The sequence below is a fragment of the Camelina sativa genome, chromosome 12 (assembly GCF_030686135.1).
Source record: "Camelina sativa cultivar CO46 ecotype springtype chromosome 12, ASM3068613v1".
Lineage (NCBI taxonomy): Eukaryota > Viridiplantae > Streptophyta > Magnoliopsida > Brassicales > Brassicaceae > Camelina > Camelina sativa.
Genome location: NC_141891.1, coordinates 3,115,030 through 3,136,539, shown reverse-complemented (window position 1 = coordinate 3,136,539; position 21,510 = coordinate 3,115,030). Strand labels below are relative to the sequence as shown.

The window sequence follows — 21,510 nt, the reverse complement described above, 5'->3', positions numbered from 1 at the left end:
GCATTACAGGAAGCAACCTTTTTAGTTCCAATGGTGATGGATTGCACTTGGCCACTGTTATATTACGAGAATAGCTTCAGTCTCGGACAAGGTTGTTTGGGTGCTAAATGTACATTCTGTCAACAAATGTGGTCGAATTAGAAAACTCTTAAAAGTATATAACTACCAATTTGTATATATGGTGCGGAAGGCGAAATTACAAAAACACCATCCTCAGTCTAAATCTAGATTTGTTTTTTGTTTTTTTGGCCTCATACTTTGCTAATTTGCACATTTTATCGGTTTGTGTCCAATAGGAAATTAACCCGGTTATTTCCGGTTCGGTTTATTATGTAATTATTCAAGATTCGGTTCAATTTTTATTTATTTTACTTTTTTGCTCTCTCTGATGGTTACTTTTTATTTATTCAAAATCTTATTATGTAAAGTTATATTAACCAAATCCTTTTTGTTTTCTTTTGTTTTTTGTCGTTAATTTACTAAATCATTTTATTATGCTTCTCCAATTATAATTTTCAGAAGAGCCTATCTTTTTTAACGTAATATAGCTGGGATCATTTTTAAAATGTAAGTAGGCATGACCACAGTTATGGTTATCACTGTTACGGTTAATTAACCACCGGTTACGGTTAGAAATTTTGTTTAACTTTAACTATAACTATTTAATAAACGGTTAAACGGTTACGGTTAAATACGGTTCCGGTTGAAGCGATTACGGTTATATACGGTTACGGTTATTTGATAATATGATACGGTTGATATTTTTGATGATATAATATAATTGATATTATTTATTTATAATTAATATATTCTTTTAGTGTACTCATATTTCTTTATATCATATGATTCATATTAAATAAATATTTATTAGTATATTTTATTATGTTTTTAAAACGGTTACGGTTAACAAATTAAGGTTTAACTATGCGGTTAACCAACGGTTTTGTAAAGGTTACGGTTAATTAACGGTTATGGTTAATAGAATTTAACCATATATTTACAGTTAACGGTTAAGGTTTTTAACTATTTTATACGGTTACGATCTGGTTACGGTTCGGATATGGTCCGAAATATGGTTACAGTTTGATTTTGGCCATGCCTAAATGTAGGTTAGCCATTGTAATGGTAAACATGACTATGAAACTGAATTTACAACAAATAAATGTATTTAATAACTATTTATACGTGCTTTATTGAAGCTATGTTATCTATTGGACTATCAAATCTATATTACTTTTTTTATTTACAATATATTTTTGCATATGTCAACCACATACGAGAAAAAGTAAGAGCTATCTAAATGATTTTCTCCAGCGCAGAAACAAATATAACTTATCAGACAACAAGTCATTGCTTTTCTACACTATACAAAAGACTTCAAACATATTTAAAAAACGATTTAAAATATTATAGTTAACCTTTAAAAAAAATATATTGTAGGACAGGTTATGATATAAATTTAAAATATCAATAATTTATAGCTACTACTATCGGTTTTATATACCAAAAAGTATAAAAATTTTAAAGGTATAATTTATATACAAAATAATAAAATATAAGAATAATTTATTATATAATATTTATCTAGGTATATATGTCACATATTATTTGTTCTAAAACGAACAATCCAACAAAAATATACAACCTAAATAACTACGAAAATATACTCGAATAATCCAACTAAAACTGTAGAATCTATTGATCAAAATAAACACAAAAGTACAACATTTTTTAAACAATTACAAAAATATTTCTCCACGGTGTACCGGATTCCGATTCCGATTCCGATGATGTAATTGCTTTTTACCAGCCACCAATTTAAAAGCTTCAACATGTGAGTAAAGCTAGCTTCGATCAAAAATAACATGTGCCGTGTTTTGTAAGGATTTGGCCCAGACTAAGGCCCAAATAAAATTGTTGAGCAAGTCTTTAAATGCAGCAGGGTTTCGGTATTTTATATTTTGAAGTTCTTTCATTCACCAATCTCTTCACACTTTATTCCCTTGAAAGAACTTACAAGCACACCCTCACGTTGTTGGATCCTTCATCGTTAGGATTGTGGGTAGCATCATCACCTATTATTAAAACTCGTTAATTAAGAAAATATAGATATTTTTATGTACAAAATGATTATTACATTTTTTTTAATGATAATCAAAAAGAAAATTGAATTATTCTGCCAAATTTTATTTTTGGCACCAAACAAAAATCATTTCCATCTAAATGTTCTGTCAAATTTATTTTCAAGGATAAGCAAGTTTAAAAAAGTTTATATGGATTTTCAAAGATTGTAAAAGTTTTTTTTTTAGGCTCCTAAAGTTGTCCATATAAAATTTAAAATAACTAAAAGTTCCATGTCAGCATTGAAATTTTGGTGAAACTAAAATTTACTTAATTAAACTATTTTTTTAATCTATGTAATCGTAAAAAATATTAAAATGGATAAATACTCTATACAAATTTTCTTAGAGAATGTGATAAAACAACATTTGTTTTTTTGATATAAAATAGCAAAGATAATTTTGTTTTGTAATTTGAAACAATGATTTTATTTGATACACTTTAATACTTTATGACTTTCATTCACTTATCTAACAATAATGAGAAACATTAACATTATATTTTATATTTAAAGATTGTAAGCTAATAAAATTAGCTCATAATGTAGTTTTAGAAAAAAATATATGTAAATAATGAGTGAGTTGTTTCATAATGAGTCGCTTGTTTTGGATAAATTTGTATATATGGTGCGGAATAAGCCGAAATTACAAAATCACCGTCCTCAGTATAAATCTAGATTTTTTTTTTTTTTTTTAACCTCATACTTCGCTAATTTTGCACATTTTATCGGTTTGGTCCGACAGGAAATTAAACCGGTTATTTCCGGCTCGGGTTACTATTTAATTATTTAAGATTCGGTTCAATTTTTTTTTTTTTTTTTTTTGCTCTCTCTGGCTCGGACGAACGACGACGGCTTTGCTCTCTGCGCTTGCTGGAAAACTTCCCGAGGAATTGCACGATTCCGTGAAAGCTATTTGATATCTGAGTAAATTCGATTTCTAGGTATTTAATCTACTCTTCGATCACAATTCCCTCGAGCAATTGGGTTCTTCATAAATCATTTTGTAGTGCAACCTATTTCGATTTGATTCCGAATCGAAAGAACATAGCTTTAGTGGAAGCTCTATATTTGGGAGGCAATGATTTAGAACATAGCTTTATGATTCTCGAATATATTGTTTCTGTTGTGGAATTATGATAATTTGATCCATCTATGATCTGTGCCTAGATTGATTTTAATTTGGAGATTTTTTAAAGGTCGATACTTTTTTTTTATTTTGTTGTGGTTTAGCGTGGAATTAGATGGATCTGGAAACTGAGAATCGAATAGCTTCGATTCTTTTAAGAGAAGCAGCAGAATTGAGGAGACAAGCTGAGAAAGATGGAGTCCGAGCATATCTTGAGAAGCCTAATGTAAGGCATCGCCCTAACTCTAGATTTCTCACGGCTACTGTTCTTAGTGTTCAGCAAGGTATCATCTTTTCATTCCCTATACCTCACTTCTTTTGAATCAAATCTAGTTTAAATGTGTATTATGATATTCAAACGTGTGTTTTGAGATTCCAATTGTGCATAATGGTTTAAATGTGTGTTGTTCTTTGTGCCATGCAGCAAACAAAGCTTTAGAAACCAATGAGATGTGGAGTCTTCGGAGTAAAGAGATTGAGTGTGATGAGAGGCTCAAAAGTAAATCAAGACAAGAGAGCAGCAGTGGTCAAAGTGAGCACAGCAACAGGAAAGGTTTTGTTAAGAGATGCACTTCACTTGATGAGAATGTTACTACTCATTTATCATCATCACCATCATCAAGCCAGAACAGAAACAAAAGGTGGCAATCGGAAGATGATGATGATTATCAAGGCTTACGAGATGTCGACGTTAAGACTTTTCTCCAGTCAAGGTATTTCCTTTATTTATACTCAATCTTGATACTAGATGCTGCCTCCTCATGATATCTTCCTTTTACAATTATACAAACGATTTGGGAATGGGCTTTTGTTGATATAATAAACTTGATTCTGGTCTATGATAGGGTCAAGCGTGGCAGAGGCTCTGTTGGTCCTAAGATGGATGAAACATTCCCTTGTCTGCCTGTGACGGAATTGTCAAGAACTTCTGGTACAGGAGATCGGAAGCTAGTGCGTCAGCCAGAGCGATCGCCTTTGTTGAGACGCCGGACAGATTCTTCTTCTTCTTCCGAGGAGGAGGTTCGTGAACGTGCTCACAGAAAAAGAAAGGAGCATAAGAAGAAACTTAGTAAGAAACACAAGTCAAAGGAGAAGCAAAGGAATAGGAAGAAGAGAAAATATGGTAGCGACTAAGTCTTGTTATATTCCGGTATTTGCCGTTACACCGGCAATGATGTTGTATTTACTAATATGATCATATTTTTATTAATTCTAGTATTACCGATTATTACGTCTTGAAACCATATAAAAGTTCACATCCATGCCCTATTATGATAGTGACAAAGTTTGAAAGTTGGAAACAAATATAACAAATGATGTGCTTGAATTATCTGCTCCTCTCCACGGTAGCAATATCTGATGCAGCCATAGTAACTGGCTGGTCTATATACGCATACGCTGTGCAAAGGCACATAACAAATGAAACAATAAGACGAATTATATAAGGTCGTGCTCCTTATGATCAGCACCATAAGCACTGAATTACAGACAGAGAAGTAAAAAAAAAAATTGCCAAAACAGAAAGATGTAATTTACTACTTCAATTTAGAAAAATCCTTGAGCCATCGAGGGGGAAAAAGGTAAGCATTTCGACTTCTGAAGTTCTTCTGTAGACAGTTCCATTGTTTGAGGAGCTAGAGACCATTGGAATTATACTAGTGGGAGGCAGTTAACATTTCTCTGCTCCTGCCGAAATCAGCAATAACAAAAATTCTTTCTACTCTCATCAGCAATAAGAAGCAAATAAGTATATGTTGCAGTGGTAAATAAGTTTATGTTGTTGGGATATTCTTGATTTGAACTTTTTTTGTATGAGAACAGAATGGATATGCCGGTTGTGGAAGTTTGGAGAAGTGGAGTCCGGCTTATAGCTAGAAATGTAATGACTTTTCATTCTTGATACGTAAATGTGGATCATTCTTTTGTTTTGTTACCAAGAAGCAATTTTACAGTTTCTCAATAACTTTACAAAAAGGGTGCTTTGCTGAATCATAAATTGACAATTTCAATGTCTACGTCTTGAAGAAGGTAAGACTTTAAAAAACCATTACTTATGTAGATCAAATGTGTTATGTACACCACAAATAGTAAACAATATTTATGTTTTTGGTATTGTATAGGTTGTGGACTATTTCCAGATTTGTTGGAACATAAAGTATTACGGCATTTCGATGAAGGAGATCATGTAAGAATCTTTTATAGCATATAAAAATCACATCCTCCATTGATGAATCATCCTTTTGGTAAACTTTTAAAGGACATCTTTTGTCCCCTGTAAGGTTTCAGCTATGGTAACAAGAGAATTTTACACAAAGAAAGACCTCTTTCCAGGATTTGGACGACCTTTTATATATTATGCAAACATACTGCAGAAGTTCGTAAACAATACATACTTATATAATGTATCTATTTATTATCTTCGTAGAGAAATATAGAGTCACAAGTTTTAGGATTCTTATTTGCAGGGTAGGAAGGAATTCAGAAGCAAAAGATGCGGCTAGAGTAGCATTGAAATCACCTTATGAGGCATGTCAAAAAAATAATTCTTGTACTGAGCTTTAAAGCATAAAAACATTTTCTTAGTCATGACGACAGCTTGAAAACATGCAAGATGTTGCTAGTATTGCGCAATGGGAAGACGAGCAGATTGAATTCATAAGGGTACTTCCCAAGTTGAGGACAATCAACTCTCTGTTTCTCCCCACCTCCTCTTGTCTCCTCAACACGTTTTGCTCAAATCGATGCCTTTTCCTAATCGCTTTGTTCTTTCCTTTTGACTCCTTTATGTTGCTTGATTTGCACTGTACTTGGAACATAAGAGCACACAATTGGCCAACACGGTTCTGGAAGAAGACGACGCCATTTCTTCAAGCATCCAACCTCTCCAATGACTTCAACAGTGTTTTCAATTCCTTCTTTATTAAAAACCACAACAACTTTCTTCTCCTCGTCAATGAAGAAACTCTTATGTGAAACATAATCCCACTCAATGTCTAAACCATCAATTGAGAAGAATTTGATCCATGACACATTGTTGGCCTCAATCTTAGTCGTAATCCATACCTCATAATTATATGTTTTGCTTGACTGAAGTAAAGCCGCGATCTTCTCTTCTCTAACACAAGATAGTGATGCAAACTCTTCACCCCAAGCACTAAACGGCAAAGGAAGAAGCGGTCCAAATCTCTCTCTTGTAAAATCAAAACAGATTATATGATCATTGAGTGGGCTTCCCTTTCGTTTTACACTCCAGTAAGTGTTTCCCTTGAGAGAGACACCACGGTCATACCCTATAAGCCAGTGTGGAGAGACATCAAGAGTACTCCATGAATCAGAATCAAAATCGTAGATTTCAAACCGTAAAGCAGGGTTGACGGGGAGATCTGTTTCCTCTGTTACTTTTGCTTCATCTGTAAACCTCAAGATCTTGAAGCTACGACAAGATCTGTTTCCGCTATTGTTTTTGTATCCGAGAGCATACTTGTAATAGTCTCGTCCTTTCCATGCACTTGCGCTTCTGGTTTGGATCCACCTTGTATGCCCCAAACTCGGATTCCAATCATCGTCTTTCAAGATGCATAACAATAAACCCTCACAATGAAAGACTTGAGATATCTTGACTTGTTCTGAATCCTCTAGGCAAGTAAGTTTACCTAGAGACTTTATGGATGGATTGTCGTTCACGGCAATGCCCATTAAACGAACATTGTAATCCAATATCACAATCATCCGATTCTCCGCTAATTCCTTTGCTGCTGCTTCTTCTTTGGCAATGCACATCTCCATAAAGCTCCGGCTTTTGAACAAACCGTTCCACTTTTTGCAAGTTAATCTCACTGATCTAATAGACATCGAAGGAACCCTATAGACAATCTCCTCTACCAAATCCCTTGGAAGATTTGATATCGACGGCATCATCATCATCTTAATTGATTCAAGTTGAGAAAAGGGACCTTCATGACCAGAATCAACAATGGCTACAGTCACCTTGAGGTTATCGAGTAACAGAGCGAATCTACTTGACCTAACAGCAATACCCTTGTCTTTGAGGTCAAGCTCAAGTCCCAAAAGGTGTGTGTATTCCCCTGACCCGTCACTTACAAACTTCACATGCTTGTTCTCAGGGTATGTCTCTCCCCATGCCTTCATCACAAATTGGTCATTCACTGCAACACCAACCAAATACGATAACCAAACCAATTTTGTATAGACTTTTTCACTCTGCATTCTTCTACGAATTCAATATTTTGATCATATTTGAGAAGTAATACAAACTCACCACTAAAGCAAATGATCTCATCAACACCCTTTGACTTAAGCTCCTCTGTTTTCTCAATGAATCCAGGCTCAAGCTTCATGCTAACCTCACAACAAGAAACACACAATTCTCAAATCAAATCTCTACAGATTCATCAGCTTATAATCAAAACCCACATCTATAGAACTAGTTTGAAGGATACATCAGAAAAAGTTTGAAAAACTTTATACCTGCATGTGGAAGTGAAACCACCAGGGACATTGAAGAGAATGGCTTTTTTACCGGCGCCGAGAGAGTGAACGGAGACGGTCTGAAGCTGATCATTCTCATCGTAGAAAGAGATAGTTCCGTCTGGTACAACGTCGCCCACACCGATTGGAGCCATGAGAAGAGATCTCTCTGCGGCTGAAGAGTTTTGGAGTTTGAACAAAATGAAACTAGGGCTCCAGAAAATTTTATCATTAATTGATTTCTTGAATTATGGTTTTACTAGGACAGTTTCCCGCACAGGCAAATAAATTTTTAAAACAAAAGATCAATATAATTATTAAAAAAAAAAAATTAGTTCAATTTTAATTTGTTTTTTTTCTATACAGGATCAACCAGTTCAATGTTGGTCTCAGGCAGAACCAACGGTACGGATTTTGGCGCAGCCGCCTAAGAGGGTTCGGATTTGGTAAAGATCCATTGAAGCAAGGAGAGTAAAATCTCTTAAGAGACTAATGATATTTGAAACCATAGAAAAAGATTCTGTTCATTGCCTACACTGATACAACATTCGCCGGACAAGTGACAAAGTATGAAAGTTGAAAACAAAGACCAAAGGTTCCGACATTCATAACCAGTTCAGTGGGTCATCCACTGTGTGTCTGTCAGGAGTCTTCAAAATGGTGATCAGTTTCGTCAAAGATCTCTTCCTGCAACCACATGCCCAACAATAAATAGTCAGTGACAGCAAATAGTTTTTTTGTTAGTTAACTTATATAATATAAGATTCCTTACCTGCAGAAGTTCTTCAATGACATCCTCCATTGTAATGATTCCGACAGCTTCTTCTTCCTCAGCAAGTTTAGGCAGAGGGTTTCCATTCAATTGTAGGATGTCTGCATCATTGTCTTTTGACCACTTCTTGGACTTTGACCCTCCTTTAAACGAACTTGCTCGATTAGGAAAGCTCTTCCACTTCTGAAGCGATCTTTTTGTCCTTAACATTCTCTCCTGAGGAGTAGGAGTTCCCTCACTATCCAAATCCACTCGGACTTCCTTAACACTCCCTATTAGAGAAACCAAAGCAAATATACTCAAAACTTGAAACTCAGCAAGACAATGTTTTTGTCCATCAATGAAACAGTTTACCATTTGTAGAAGGTAATGGGTGGATTTTGTCGCACTGTCTCACAACAACAGCCATGTGGCTGAGTCCTTTCTGGAACTCGTTCAATATGTCATATAGAGGCAAGATTTCTGGAACTCTAAAACAAAGTAAGAAATCAGCTTTTGAAGCACATTCAAGTGGGTTTTAAATTGCTTAGAATCGGAAATTTCACCTTGGGATCCTTCTTATTGTGACATTCTTGACAGGTATTTCTTCATCTGGGTTGATAGTTAATAAGTTCTTTACCTGAAGATAAAAGATATGAATGGTTAGCACTGGAGACAGAACAATAAAGAGAAACTTTCTGTGAAAATGACATCAGAGAGAACTACTGCTTGAGGCTGGGTGGGAGTTACCAGAACAAGGCCGATGATGTTAGTTGGTTGCTCATAGTATACTGGAACTCTGCTATGCCCTTTCTCAAGTATCAGGTTCATCAAATCTCTATACCAAAGGAACAAAGAAGTATATAAAAAAGTTTAGTAATAAGAAGAATAAAGACTCTAGGCAAGTATGTTTCTAAACTGAGAGTTCTCAGAAAATTCACAACACAAAAACCTGTCCAGTTTGGCATTAATATCAATCACAAAGATATCAGAGATTGGTGTCATTGCATCTTTGACCATTTTCTCAGACAGTTCAAGAGCTCCTGCAATGATTGTCGTTTCATCATGAGTCAATTCTCCACCCTTTCCAGCCTGAAAGAAACAAGATACTTAACAACATGACATAAATAGAATGGGATACAGAAACTTCTCATCTTGAAGATGGGATCAACGCATACCTCATTTCCATGAAAATCCACAAGTGTTTTCAGCTCAGCTCTTCGAAAAAGTGCTGCACGACGATGACCCAATAGAAAGTCCAGCAGCTGGATTATTCAAAGGGCAAAGAATTTATTATATAACAAAGAGAATAATGGGTGGGGCATTCAAATATTGGTAAAATGTTTTTACCTTGCTGATTGGCCATGCAACGGGTAAGCAGATAAAGACTAGAACACGGACAAATGGAGCCACTGTTGCACCAATCGCCAAACCATAACGTGAACAGATTGACTGTGGTATAATCTGCAGTAGCAGTAAAGCCAACAATCAGATACATGAATGTGATTAAAAAACGCTCAGAAAAACTTTTCGTCCCTATTGTTTAATATTATTACAGGAAAGGCTAATCTTACCTCACCAAAGAGAAGAATCAATGTAACTGAAATCAAAATGGCACCCCATGCTGTCGTAAGACCATCAAGAAATATAGGAAGCGTCTGAAAAGAATAAATCACTACTAACAATCAAACAACATTCTCAATACGAATAACAGAGGCTAAGGTGAAGTTGTTTTTATCATTTACCTCCATAGCAGCTGCGTTGCATATGAGTAAAGTGACAAGCAACAGATGCTGATTCTTTACAACTGGCAATATCTTTGCTGCAGCAAACAAAAACAACTTTGATCTATTAACACAGAGAGAGACAGAGCCTAAAAAAAGACATGAATCAGACCAAATTTTGATACTGCAATCATTGGAATAGAGCTGACTGTTTACAACAACAACTGAATCATCGATGACATAACAACAATTACTTCATCATGTTTGGAGCTTAGAGTAGGAAAACAATGATAAAAAGGGTACTCTAGTCTTGATTAGTAAAGTTAGGATAAGACCAAAATCTTCACCAGTATAATAAACTCACACGCAGAAATTGAATATTACAGAAACCAAACTCGACCTAAAAAATAAACAGATACGTTTGGAAGTAAATCAAAAGGCCCAATCGATGAACTAACTAATAACCAAATTCGATTATTATTAACATCACAAACAACAACAAAAAAGACCATCGGCAACATCTAAACTACACACGTGTAAACCCAATCTAAAATATAATTGCAATTGGTGATAGAAAAAAAAAAACAAAACTTTATAAGAGAGAGAGTGAAATCGGAATTAAGGGAACTCAAAAAAAGAGGGAAAGTGTTGTTGTTTACCAGCGTATTGGCGATATTGGGGAGTACCGGATTTAGCGAGAACTTCAAGATCAACGAGACTCATAGACATAAGACCCAATGTTAAACCAGACATGAGTCCAGCGAACAAGACAAGAAACGCAATCACTGCTATATGTATGAAGAAGTTTGTGTCGCAACATTGATACTCCACCGCCATAAAAAAATCGACTCTTTTTTTTAGATCAAAAGAACTTAAACCCCCAAAAAAAAAAAGCTCAAGAAATCAGAAAAACACAGACTTTAAACTAAACCCCTAGCTTAAACTCACTCACAGACTTGACAGACAAATGTTTCTTGAAACAGAGTACAGAACAGTCTCCGACTCAATTAGTAACCACAAAAATAAAGCGAGAGACTTTAATCAAAGTGAAGCTCAGGAAAAAATATCAGATGAAAAGAAAAAAAAAAACTTTTTTTTTGCAGAGAAATCGAAGCAATTATGGAGAGAGAGATGAGATGATAAAATAAAAGAGCAGAAGAAGCTCGTGCGGTGGAGATTCCACTGGAGATATATAGGCTGTGGATAATGACAATACTAGCCCCGTATGTGTAAAGCGGTGTACTGTTAGATGAGCAAGGGTGTTTACGTAATTGTAACATTTGTGTCTCTTTTATTAATGATGGTGACGCAGCAAATTAGCTGGGGTTTTCCCGCTACGTAGAGGAGGATTTTTTATCCGATACGGATACGGATCTTCGCCAATCGCCACAACACTTTTTCTGTGTGTGTGTCGTCGTCAAACTGAATGTGTTTTGTAGTATACTAGTATCTATAAGCTTTTCTTATTTTTTTTTTTAATTATTTGTTATTTTTTTCTTTAATTGACTAGATAAATTACTTTTTTTTTTTCTTTCTTTTTGAATGAATGGCTGATGTAGTTTCCTTTTACAGTATTTATAATTAGAAATTTCTTATTAGTAGTAATTATTTACTAAAAAGTTTATACTACCAAGAAAATTCTTTTTCCACCCTATGACGAAGAGATAGCTTTCATTATGAGCTACTTTTTAGGTCGGCAAACTCTTTATTAGTACTAACTTATTTGACAAAAGCAATACTCGAGTTCCCATACAATAATATTTTCAATTGTTTTCATTTCACTCGTGCGTCGTGGCCGTGCATTTCTTTTAGCGATCTAGAGTAAGAAGACTAAGAAGATTAAGAAGATTAAAGCACGCAGATTAAGAAGATTTTACTTTTTACAAGTTCAACTAATCAAAACAATACTGCATAGTAGTATAAAATATTAAATTAATCTAAAAGTTAGCATTGAAATTTGACAACATCTTATATTATGAAACAACAAATTTTTCCAAAACATTTTATATTTTGAAACGGAGGGAGTAGTATAATACTATATGTGTAATGTATTTGATGCATGGTTCCAAATCCGCAAAAAAAATCAGTTAAAAGCATTGGTGATATAAATATATATTAAAATATACTAGAGTACAAAATAAAACTAGAAAAATAAATGTTATCGAAAATGAATATGCTTAGATCCAGATCAGGGATTCATATATATATTTTGGAGAAGATCGGATTTCATATATTTTGTACGATGAATCACATCTTCTTTAATACTACTATGTACGATCGATGATATAACTATTATGTTAGTACTTAGTATATAAGATTTATTTTTCTTTTTAATAAAGTATCTCATTTTTTTTTTTTTTAGTATTTGGTATATGTACTCCGAATAATTACAAATATCTGGATTTTTTTGAGTTGGAATGAAGCGCACGATATGAATCAAAGAGAGAATATTGTGAATATTTTGCTTGCCCTGATGAAGATGTATGCTTGATTGATACCACACACACAAAACAAAATATGCTTGATTTGTTTATAGTCTCGACATCCGTCCTTATTCATGGATATCTGTTTGACCAATCTAAACAATGGCAAATGGTTGATTATGAAAAGAATAAAAGAAGATTAATCGTCGCCATGCACCTAGTAAAAGTCATAGCAATTAACTAGCATAAAACATTTAAACTATCTAGCTAGAGGATAAAATGTACAACACGGTATATATATTCTAACGATTTGTTTTATTTTGTTCTTCAAAGTTTCTCCTTAATAATAATAAACTAAAAGCCTACAAACGTATATGGGAAAGATTTGAAGAAATTGTCTTGCAGTTTTAATACAGTAAAAAATTGTTTCAGTCGAATCATTGTTTTTAATTTATTTACAAAGGGACAATTTGACCTCTTCGCCTAATTGACTTGGTAAAACAGAGATTTTAAATAATACAATTACTACAAGTGTATTCGTTGGTAAAAAATATTAATCTGGCAAGTGTTATTACATGTCCATAAAATAACTCCTACGTAAACTCTATATAAATCCTCGTGTCTAACCCATAACACACAACACAAAGTAAAAGAGCTCGTAGACAACTAAGAAAACTAAATGAAGATATTTAACTCTTCTCAAGTCCTAATACTCGTGGCGTTAGCTCTTGTCCTAGCTTTTGCGGTTCCTCTGAAAGCTCAAGACCGGCCACAAGACTACCTCGATGTACACAACCATGCTCGCGACGACGTTAACGTGCCTCATATAAGATGGCATGCGGGGGCGGCCAGATACGCCTGGAACTATGCCCAACGAAGAAAGCGGGACTGTCGTCTCGTTCACTCAAACTCAGGCGGGCGTTACGGTGAAAACTTGGCATGGAGCAGTGGTCATATGTCTGGTGCTGCTGCAGTGAGATTGTGGGTCAAGGAGAAGTCTGACTACTTCTACAAATCGAACACATGTCGTGCTGGAAAACAATGCGGTCATTATACTCAAGTTGTATGGAGAAACTCGGCGTGGGTTGGGTGTGCCAAAGTCAAGTGTGACAATGGTGGAACCTTTGTGACTTGCAACTATTCTCCTCCTGGTAATATTAGGGGCCGTAGGCCTTACTAAGTAAACGTGCGCATGCAGACGAATGTAACTTGTCCATAGCGGACGTGTGGTGTTTCTGTAATTTCAATAAATGATCATCATCATCATAGGATGATATGGTGATTCCTTTGTGTGTTTATGGTTTGTATAATATGATGTGACATAATAATACGTTTTTGGTGTTTAAAATTACGACTTACACTAATTAAATGACGTCACAACGTGAGTTCTTGATAGTTGCCTTGTATTGTATGGGGGTAGTGGGCTAGCTTAACACAATATTGCTTCCATCCTACCATATTTTATTTAATACTATATTACTATAAGTTATAATTGTGATTTTTTTGCTATTTAAGTCATCAATTGTGGGCAACCGTGATGTTGAAACCGCTGTGGAAAAAAAAACAATGTTATCGATCTCAACTCATACTGAATTCTTCAACTCGGGACCATCATAAATTGGTTTTGCCACCTTATCATGTTTAGGGTTCAATCCTAGTCTTCTTGTAATCGTGTATGTGTGCTTATAAATGTTAAAAAGGCTTGTTTGATGGCTAAAATTCAGAAACATTTGGAAAGTGTTTGCCAGACTAATTTTTGCATGTTGATACAGAATATAAGATATTGATTTCGGTTTGCCCAAAAAAAAAAAAAAATTGATTTCGGAATTTGGGGAGGTGCTGTTTGAATTGACAGAAATTGGTGTTTTGAACCAATCGGAACCCAAATTATATCATAATAACCAAAGGTTTAAACGAGAAAACATGATTATATTTGGTTATGGGAAAATACGAGGATTAAGATAAGCAATAGTCCAGAGAATTTAGATTTCGAACATATCAATTCGAGACTTTTATTCCAAATGATACCCCCCAATAAACGATAGTTACTTCTTTTGAGGTTGTGGAGTACCGTTTTAGAAATTTTGAAACTTTTCGTCTAGGCTTATTTATCTACACAAGTAACACAACATGTCCACGTCTGCTTTATTTTGTTTTTATTCGACAACTACATTATTTTTGCTTAGCTAGAATGAGCACTGGAGACTTATATAAGATTTTATAGATCATTAATTTACACATTTTCAATTGATTTTTTTTTTTTAACATTTCTGTTTTCGTATTATAACATCAACTCCAATAATAAATGGAGAAAATTTCATTAGTTTGATAGATTATCCTCTCTTTACCAATTGATTTTCGGTCAAATCTCGTAAATATATATATTTTTTAAAAATGTATGCTATTATGTATCGATCTCTTTTAAGTCGTCCAAATAACGAAAATTATAAAATCAATTAGTACATATCGTTGATAATAAATGGCCATACTTGCAAATAGAAAAAGAGTTAATGAATAACCATCATGTGACAAAGTACTAGATAATATCGTGATGGCTACATATTATTTGGATTATTTAGCCATCCTAAATCGGAAGACATGCACAAATTAAATGTCAGTGATGTGAAACTCCAACAACTATACATATACATATATATGCATTTTATGGAAAACTTTTCTCATATATATCTAAAGTATATATATATATATATATATATATATATATATATATTTTTCAACCATTGGGCCACAACTGGCCGGCCCATTAGCCAAATTCCTACATTCGTAGGAGCCGGGACTCGATTCTGGATGTGATGGTGCCTTCTACAAATGGACTTACCTCCTGCCACTGCACTAAGGTCACTTAACAAGTATTTTTTTCTTTTGATCAAAATATATCTAAAGTATTAGTATTAATTAATAAACAAATTATAAGTGCCGGCTTAACTAAGGGGACGGGCAGTGCGACCGCTCCAAATACATAGATTAAAGGGGCATATACGTATAAGAAAAGGAGCCCAAAAAAAATTTGTAAGCTAAAAAAGCACCAAACAAAAAATTTATAAGTTAAAAGAAAGGCACAAAAAAAATATTTGTAAGCTAGAAAGGACAAAAAAAAATTATAAAACCAAAGAGACCAAAAAAAATCAATAAATTTTTCCATAAGTTAAGGGTACTTTTTTTTTTTTAGTTTGCCCAGAGGCATGTAATATGTTTAAACCGTTATACGATATAAAACCAAAGAAACCAAAAAAAATCAATAAATTTTTCCATAAGTTAACTGTACTTTTTTTTTTAGTTTGCCCAGAGGCATGTAATATGTTTAAACCGTTATACTATGATATCGTTTTTACGTTTATCCTCGAATTTTTTATCGTCCTTCCTTGTTTAATAGTCTCGGGCCTCGCCTTATATCCACATCTCTAAATAGTCAGTTATTTCATTGTTAAAAAGTTACATCTCACCAACATCTTAAACATAAAAATTTACCATCCACATTCCACAAGAATGGACATATCAAATTTATAACTGTATGTATGTATGGATGATCCAATCCATGACAAACACGAACATGGCAATATATAGTTCAATCGACAACTATACAACGTACTGTATATGTTATACTAATCATACATAACCAATAGTGGTACTCAACCACCCATATGAGAATGCAAATCCTCACGCGCATATTAGAATTTCACTAATCACGTCAATTACTATGGCTGTAGCTACGACAGAATCAATTGGCCTACTATAATATTAGACCGATCGATGACGCATATATACATTTCTAACTATTAATCTGTAAATCATTTTGAATTTTCGTCTTACATAACCTAACATTATAAAAAATTTACAAGTGATTGTTTTTAAAATATAAAACGTTCAACAAGTACTTTGATACAAAACTACTATATAACGTATTCAATCCTCACTTGTAAAACCCACAAAAACTAATAAACTCTAAACGTCAAAAACGAAAAAGATGAAAATCTTTAACACATCTCAAAACATATTCTTGGCTCTAACCATTTTCCTTGTTCTCATCGTTCATCTAAAAGCCCAAGACAGCCCTCGAGACTTTTTGGCAGCTCACAACCGAGCACGAGCCGAGGTTGGGGTGGGTCCCTTAAGATGGGACGAGAAGGTGGCTGCTTATGCCCGTAACTATGCGAACCAGCGTAAAGGTGACTGCGCTATGGAACACTCAACCGGGGCCTATGGAGAGAACATCGCTTGGAGTAGCGGTGGCATGACAGGCGTTGAAGCGGTCGACATGTGGGTGGGCGAACAATCTGACTACGATTATAATTCCAACACATGTGCTTGGGACAAACAGTGTGGCCACTATACTCAGATTGTGTGGAGAAACACGGAGAAGTTGGGATGTGCAAAAGTGAGATGCAAGAATGGTCAAACCTTCATCACTTGCAACTACGATCCTCCCGGTAACTGGGTTGGCGAGTGGCCCTACTAAAATAAAACTCCATTTAAATGCGCTTATGAATCTATGCTATACTTTTATGTATGTTTGTATTGTTCAGTTAGACCAATCATCTATCATGCAACTAATAAATTAAGATTGGTAATATTGTCCGGTCCGGTCCTCTTTGTACCATATATTACATATGTATATACGTGGAATAAAAAAATGCAATGCTACTGCTTGCACTTGCTTTGTTTGCTAAATGAAAATCTCTTCTCTTTTTCTATGTATACGCGCACACATAATTAATCTATAGTAGCTAGATGTACTACGTAAAGAACACAAACACGATCAGAAAAGCAACTAATATGTTATTTAATTAAAAAATCGAACCCCTTACATTTTCATTATGCTCCAATGATTAGCTAGAGTCTAGAGAAACATCCGTCTTTTTTTCTTTTTAAACGAATGTGGGTTTTCGCATTGGTTGGGATTTACAAAAGAGCTTAACTAAAGAATGTTTATATTTATTATGTACACTACATGCTCATGCACACACAAAAAAAAAAGAGCCGAAATTGGAAAACAGATTTCAGATCACTTTCTATATATATACGAAGCCATATAGCTCTAATGATCCACTAAGGAACATCAGTTATGCATGTTTTAATTGAAAGATTACGGATAACAGTTATTCGTAATTTCTTTTTGGGCCACGTATTCGTGAGTTTCTCCACGTATCCACGCAAATAAAAGGTCGAACTCGAAGCCGATTCGTTTAATTTCTCTGAAAAACAGAGATTCATTGTTAGCAAAATATATTTTGTCTATTTTTGTTTTTCACCCCTTAAGTTTTCGTTTCTTCGATATGAATTATTGGATAGTATTCCAGATGGTGACTTTGTATTCGGAAGATAAGCTATAGAGGAATTATGTGAACTGTAAACAACATTAACTACACGGCAAGACTTTAATTTGCTATAATATTATTTTCACATTGACATCGCCTCAAAGCGCTTAGGTCATCCGGCTGCTTGGCAAGGAGGCTGCGCACTATAACTCTATAAGTTGACTACTGTACTTACTATTAACGTTTAATTAACACTTTTGTGATTAAATATAAGAGAATATGCCAAGGGTTTTTAATCCGTTAGCTGATTTTATTGAAAATGATTTTACACCAACCATAATAATTTTGGTTTGGATGCTGTGGCTAGATGTATAGCCAACGAAGTCAGATGACTTTTTATCCAATTAGAATTCCGAGTCAGAATGTATCGCATCTTTTAGGATTTACTATGAAAACTTAAGAGATAATATAGAGTTTTTCTATTAGAGTTAACATATATGTACATCATGGAGACGAAAATTGTTTTTTTCAGGGATTTGATACATATCATGAATTTTTTAATCAATTTTTTTTTTTTTTTGTAAATTTTTCTGTATATATATATATATATATATATATTTTTTTTAGCTATCATGAATTTTTTCCCTCACCATGAATGAGTATTTGCTTTATTTTCCAGGTCTACGGATCAGCGCCGGTACCATATATCTAAATAGTCTCTATAAACGATTGAACCAAAAATATATTATTATTTCATAGCTATCCGAGACTTTCAGCGATGAATTGCTCAGTTGCAGTACGTTTCTTTATTGATCGATTGGACGAAAAAATACAAGTCACATTTTTAAAAATTATATCTGATCCATAGCCGAAAACCAATAATTTTAAAGATATTATTCCACCACCCTTAGCCGACCGAGATACTCATCACTATCAGCTCTACAAACATGCCACCTTTTTTTCGCAAACCTACACAACCCTAATAACGTGCGTACATCACTTCACATTAATGTTTAGAAGCCTTTACTCTTTTAAATATAGTCTCTCTAACCAGATTTACTTCAAAACGTGACACCAACTAGGCCATTAACTATAATTTATGTACATTATATAGAAACATCTTAAACTTTCTATAAGTAGCCATCAAAAACAAACATTCATCTTACTCTAACTCTAATTTGATCCATGAATCTTTGAAGACAAAAGAAAAATCATTAAAATGTTTCAGAAGGTTGCTATTGATACATTGGTTCTCCTACTTCTCATCAATTGCATGACCCAAATCGATGTTTCCTTCGCACAATACTCTGAGTATCCGCAGTCCCATGAGTCTCCTGACAGCTACCTCAGACCCCATAACGCAGCCCGAGCCGCGGTCAGAGTGAAGCCCCTAAGATGGGACTTTGGTATAGCCACTGTGGCACAGGACTACGCAAACCAACTAGCCGCCGGTTCCTGCAATCTTGAACATTCCTCTGGACCATATGGTGAGAATCTTGCATATGGCGGTGGAGACATGTCGGCAGCTCAGGCGGTTGCGATGTGGGTGGATGAGAAGTCGTATTATGATTTTTATTCAAACTCGTGCCACGGTCCGGCTTGTGGACACTACACGCAGGTCGTATGGCGTGGCTCAGCTCGGCTCGGTTGTGGTAAGGCTAAGTGTGATAATGGTGCAAGTATCGTTGTGTGTAACTATGACCCTGCAGGCAATTTCATTGGAGCTAAACCATATTGATTTCAAATATAATTGACGAGAATGCGTGTAAAGATTGTTGTATTAATTAATTTTTGATTACTTTGAGAATTCAGTACATGAGAAAACATACTTCTTTTCTATAACGTATGGCGTTAAAAGTTGTATAATTACAAAGATGTTGAGTGACTTTCCTTTTTAAGCGCATCATCATCGATTCGAAGGATGGCGAACAGCCCATATTTTCTTCCTCCTCAGACAGTGCTGGTTTTATAAAAGATTTAAGAGAACAGCCCATATTTTCTTCAATTTCTCTAGATTTATATATATATATTCTTTTTACTAAAATCCTTTTAGAATTAATTTGCTCTGGTCCCCTATTATGAGGCAATGTACCTCTTGGTCATTCAAAAAAAAAAAAAAAAAGCTTTTCACAAAATATGATAATACAAATTTTCATATGCAACGTATCCTACTATATTAATCGAGAAGTACAAATATAAAACTAACCTTATAAAAGTATAAAAATTTACATTGTCATGACATTGGTTTTAAATAATAATTTTTTTTAACTGTTTTATCTCTCTAATTAATTATAAACGAAAATTACTAAATATTTTTTTAAAAAACATAAACCAATCAGAATTTCAAAAACTAAGATTTTATATCTAAGTAGACAATATGATTATTTTTAATAACTAGATTTCGAAAATTTTAAGATTTTAAATTATAATTCTCCTATCAGCTTTCTTTTATTTTATTTACAAATTGTTTTGAATTATCATATAATACTTATGATTAGTAAATATATGTAATTTTTCTGATTTGAATTTTTAAAAACAAATATGTATTACTCATTCTATAAAGAAAAATGATAGGAAAGAACAAGAAAAAGCTTACTTAGTAGCAGCGGGATACATATCGAACAAACCGCTCTGAAGTGTCTATTTCGATATGTAGACTTTGCAGCTTTTGGCATCAATGTCAACTATCTTCAACCTGCAAAACAAAACAAATATCAAAATAACTGGAAGACAAAAAAAATAAGAAAATGAAAAGTACTCACTTGGGAGATGATGATATCGAATAGTTCAAAAATAATGATTCAAATATAAGAAACAAACAATATAAAACTGTAATATACATCAAACAAATTAAAATATTATAATATTTTAAAATAGTTAGTATTCAAAAACATATATATAAATTTAGATAATTGCAATATTAAAAATAAATATTATCTCAAACAAATAAAATTTTAAAAGAAATTAACAATAATTTTTATTATTATATTATAATTTTTTAAAAAATATTAATCCATGCTTTTACAGCATAGAATATTTCCTAGTTCTTAATTAACTCAATTTGGAAATTTGAAACTTAAATCCCGTCATGTTGTGAATATCTAGAGGTCATTAATTTCAGTGTTTTAAACCATGAACCTACCTTTTTAAAACCATACCTGCTACATTAATTTTAATTTTTTAATTATCGATGGTTTTATATATTGGTCTATAACTCTATCTGCTAATAAAAACATAATAATTGCTACTACTAGATTTTTTTTTAACACTTAATTGCTACGACTAGATTATGGTTTAAACTTTGAAGTAGATCAATTATTTACGTAGAGATCTAAGGAAAACTTGTAGTTGTGGATAACATAAGAAGAGAGTGATTAATTTTCATTTAAAAAACCATTGTAAAATCCAATAGATATTAATAGTTGAAGAATTACCAAGTCTGAGGTACTTGGTCTCCTTGGAAACTTGGAATAAGAAATAGGACCTGCTTATAACATGTTGACAGAAGAAGAAGAAATTAAGAAGGCTCACATCAGATTATATATCAAATGTGTACTTGCTCTTAACAATTCTATATCTTAAGGTCTTGTCCCCTTCTCT

The 21,510-nt window shown here is 33.8% G+C and overlaps 5 protein-coding genes and 2 pseudogenes across 6 annotated transcripts; 5 read left to right on the top strand and 2 right to left on the bottom strand.

Annotated features, from left to right (window-relative positions):
- Positions 1-2,898: 2,898 nt before the first annotated feature.
- Positions 2,899-4,499, top strand: LOC104729880 (uncharacterized). Its single transcript, XM_010448906.3, has 4 exons — positions 2,899-3,063; positions 3,353-3,532; positions 3,673-3,961; positions 4,094-4,499. Exons 2-4 carry the CDS (start codon positions 3,364-3,366, stop codon positions 4,380-4,382), a joined length of 747 nt encoding a protein of 248 aa, XP_010447208.1. The 5' UTR covers positions 2,899-3,063; positions 3,353-3,363; the 3' UTR covers positions 4,383-4,499.
- A 571-nt stretch (positions 4,500-5,070) lies between these two features.
- On the top strand, positions 5,071-5,927 carry LOC109128070 (protein IN CHLOROPLAST ATPASE BIOGENESIS, chloroplastic-like; annotated as a pseudogene).
- Positions 5,726-7,970, bottom strand: LOC104729878 (peroxiredoxin-2A-like). The gene is made up of 3 exons (XM_010448904.3): positions 7,737-7,970; positions 7,528-7,607; positions 5,726-7,414 (listed from the first exon to the last, which is right to left on the bottom strand). Exons 1-3 carry the CDS (start codon positions 7,889-7,891, stop codon positions 6,000-6,002), a joined length of 1,650 nt encoding a protein of 549 aa, XP_010447206.2. The 5' UTR covers positions 7,892-7,970; the 3' UTR covers positions 5,726-5,999.
- Positions 7,971-8,203: 233 nt separating this feature from the next.
- On the bottom strand, positions 8,204-11,380 carry LOC104729877 (DUF21 domain-containing protein At4g33700). 2 transcript variants are annotated; one of them, XR_002034427.2, is made up of 11 exons: positions 10,871-11,376; positions 10,233-10,309; positions 10,062-10,145; positions 9,838-9,951; positions 9,666-9,752; positions 9,440-9,579; positions 9,238-9,325; positions 9,054-9,127; positions 8,863-8,970; positions 8,509-8,780; positions 8,204-8,423 (listed from the first exon to the last, which is right to left on the bottom strand). XR_002034427.2 is itself a non-coding variant. In XM_010448903.3 (11 exons), the coding sequence occupies exons 1-11, from the start codon at positions 11,046-11,048 to the stop codon at positions 8,379-8,381; spliced, it is 1,275 nt and encodes a 424-aa protein (XP_010447205.1). In that variant the 5' UTR covers positions 11,049-11,380; the 3' UTR covers positions 8,204-8,378. The 2 variants fall into 2 exon arrangements, 1 of the variants encoding a protein (XP_010447205.1); XM_010448903.3 differs by having other exon boundaries at positions 8,863-8,978; positions 10,871-11,380.
- Positions 11,381-13,284: 1,904 nt separating this feature from the next.
- On the top strand, positions 13,285-13,982 carry LOC104729876 (pathogenesis-related protein 1 pseudogene; annotated as a pseudogene).
- A 2,586-nt stretch (positions 13,983-16,568) lies between these two features.
- LOC104729875 (pathogenesis-related protein 1) lies at positions 16,569-17,323 on the top strand. The gene has a single exon (XM_010448901.2). The coding sequence runs from the start codon at positions 16,620-16,622 to the stop codon at positions 17,109-17,111; it is 492 nt and encodes a 163-aa protein (XP_010447203.1). The 5' UTR covers positions 16,569-16,619; the 3' UTR covers positions 17,112-17,323.
- Positions 17,324-19,060: 1,737 nt separating this feature from the next.
- On the top strand, positions 19,061-19,816 carry LOC104729874 (pathogenesis-related protein 1-like). The gene has a single exon (XM_010448900.2). The coding sequence runs from the start codon at positions 19,130-19,132 to the stop codon at positions 19,646-19,648; it is 519 nt and encodes a 172-aa protein (XP_010447202.1). The 5' UTR covers positions 19,061-19,129; the 3' UTR covers positions 19,649-19,816.
- Positions 19,817-21,510: the final 1,694 nt, after the last annotated feature.

What these genes read in the sequence shown, in the direction of transcription:
- LOC104729878 (XM_010448904.3), bottom strand. Translation starts at nt 7,891, where the DNA reads ATGGCTCCAATCGGTGTGGGCGACGTTGTACCAGACGGAACTATCTCT. An exon ending in GGTTTCACTTCCACATGCAG is followed by an intron (nt 7,608 to 7,736) that starts GTATAAAGTTTT and finishes TTGTGAGGTTAG; the next exon opens with CATGAAGCTTGAGCCTGGAT. An exon ending in TGAGATCATTTGCTTTAGTG is followed by an intron (nt 7,415 to 7,527) that starts GTGAGTTTGTAT and finishes TTGGTGTTGCAG; the next exon opens with TGAATGACCAATTTGTGATG.
- LOC104729874 (XM_010448900.2), top strand. Translation starts at nt 19,130, where the DNA reads ATGTTTCAGAAGGTTGCTATTGATACATTGGTTCTCCTACTTCTCATC.
- LOC104729875 (XM_010448901.2), top strand. Translation starts at nt 16,620, where the DNA reads ATGAAAATCTTTAACACATCTCAAAACATATTCTTGGCTCTAACCATT.
- LOC104729880 (XM_010448906.3), top strand. Translation starts at nt 3,364, where the DNA reads ATGGATCTGGAAACTGAGAATCGAATAGCTTCGATTCTTTTAAGAGAA. An exon ending in TGTTCTTAGTGTTCAGCAAG is followed by an intron (nt 3,533 to 3,672) that starts GTATCATCTTTT and finishes TGTGCCATGCAG; the next exon opens with CAAACAAAGCTTTAGAAACC. An exon ending in AAGACTTTTCTCCAGTCAAG is followed by an intron (nt 3,962 to 4,093) that starts GTATTTCCTTTA and finishes GGTCTATGATAG; the next exon opens with GGTCAAGCGTGGCAGAGGCT.
- LOC104729877 (XM_010448903.3), bottom strand. Translation starts at nt 11,048, where the DNA reads ATGGCGGTGGAGTATCAATGTTGCGACACAAACTTCTTCATACATATA. An exon ending in TGGATTTTCATGGAAATGAG is followed by an intron (nt 9,580 to 9,665) that starts GTATGCGTTGAT and finishes TGTTTCTTTCAG; the next exon opens with GCTGGAAAGGGTGGAGAATT. An exon ending in ACATCATCGGCCTTGTTCTG is followed by an intron (nt 9,128 to 9,237) that starts GTAACTCCCACC and finishes TTTTATCTTCAG; the next exon opens with GTAAAGAACTTATTAACTAT.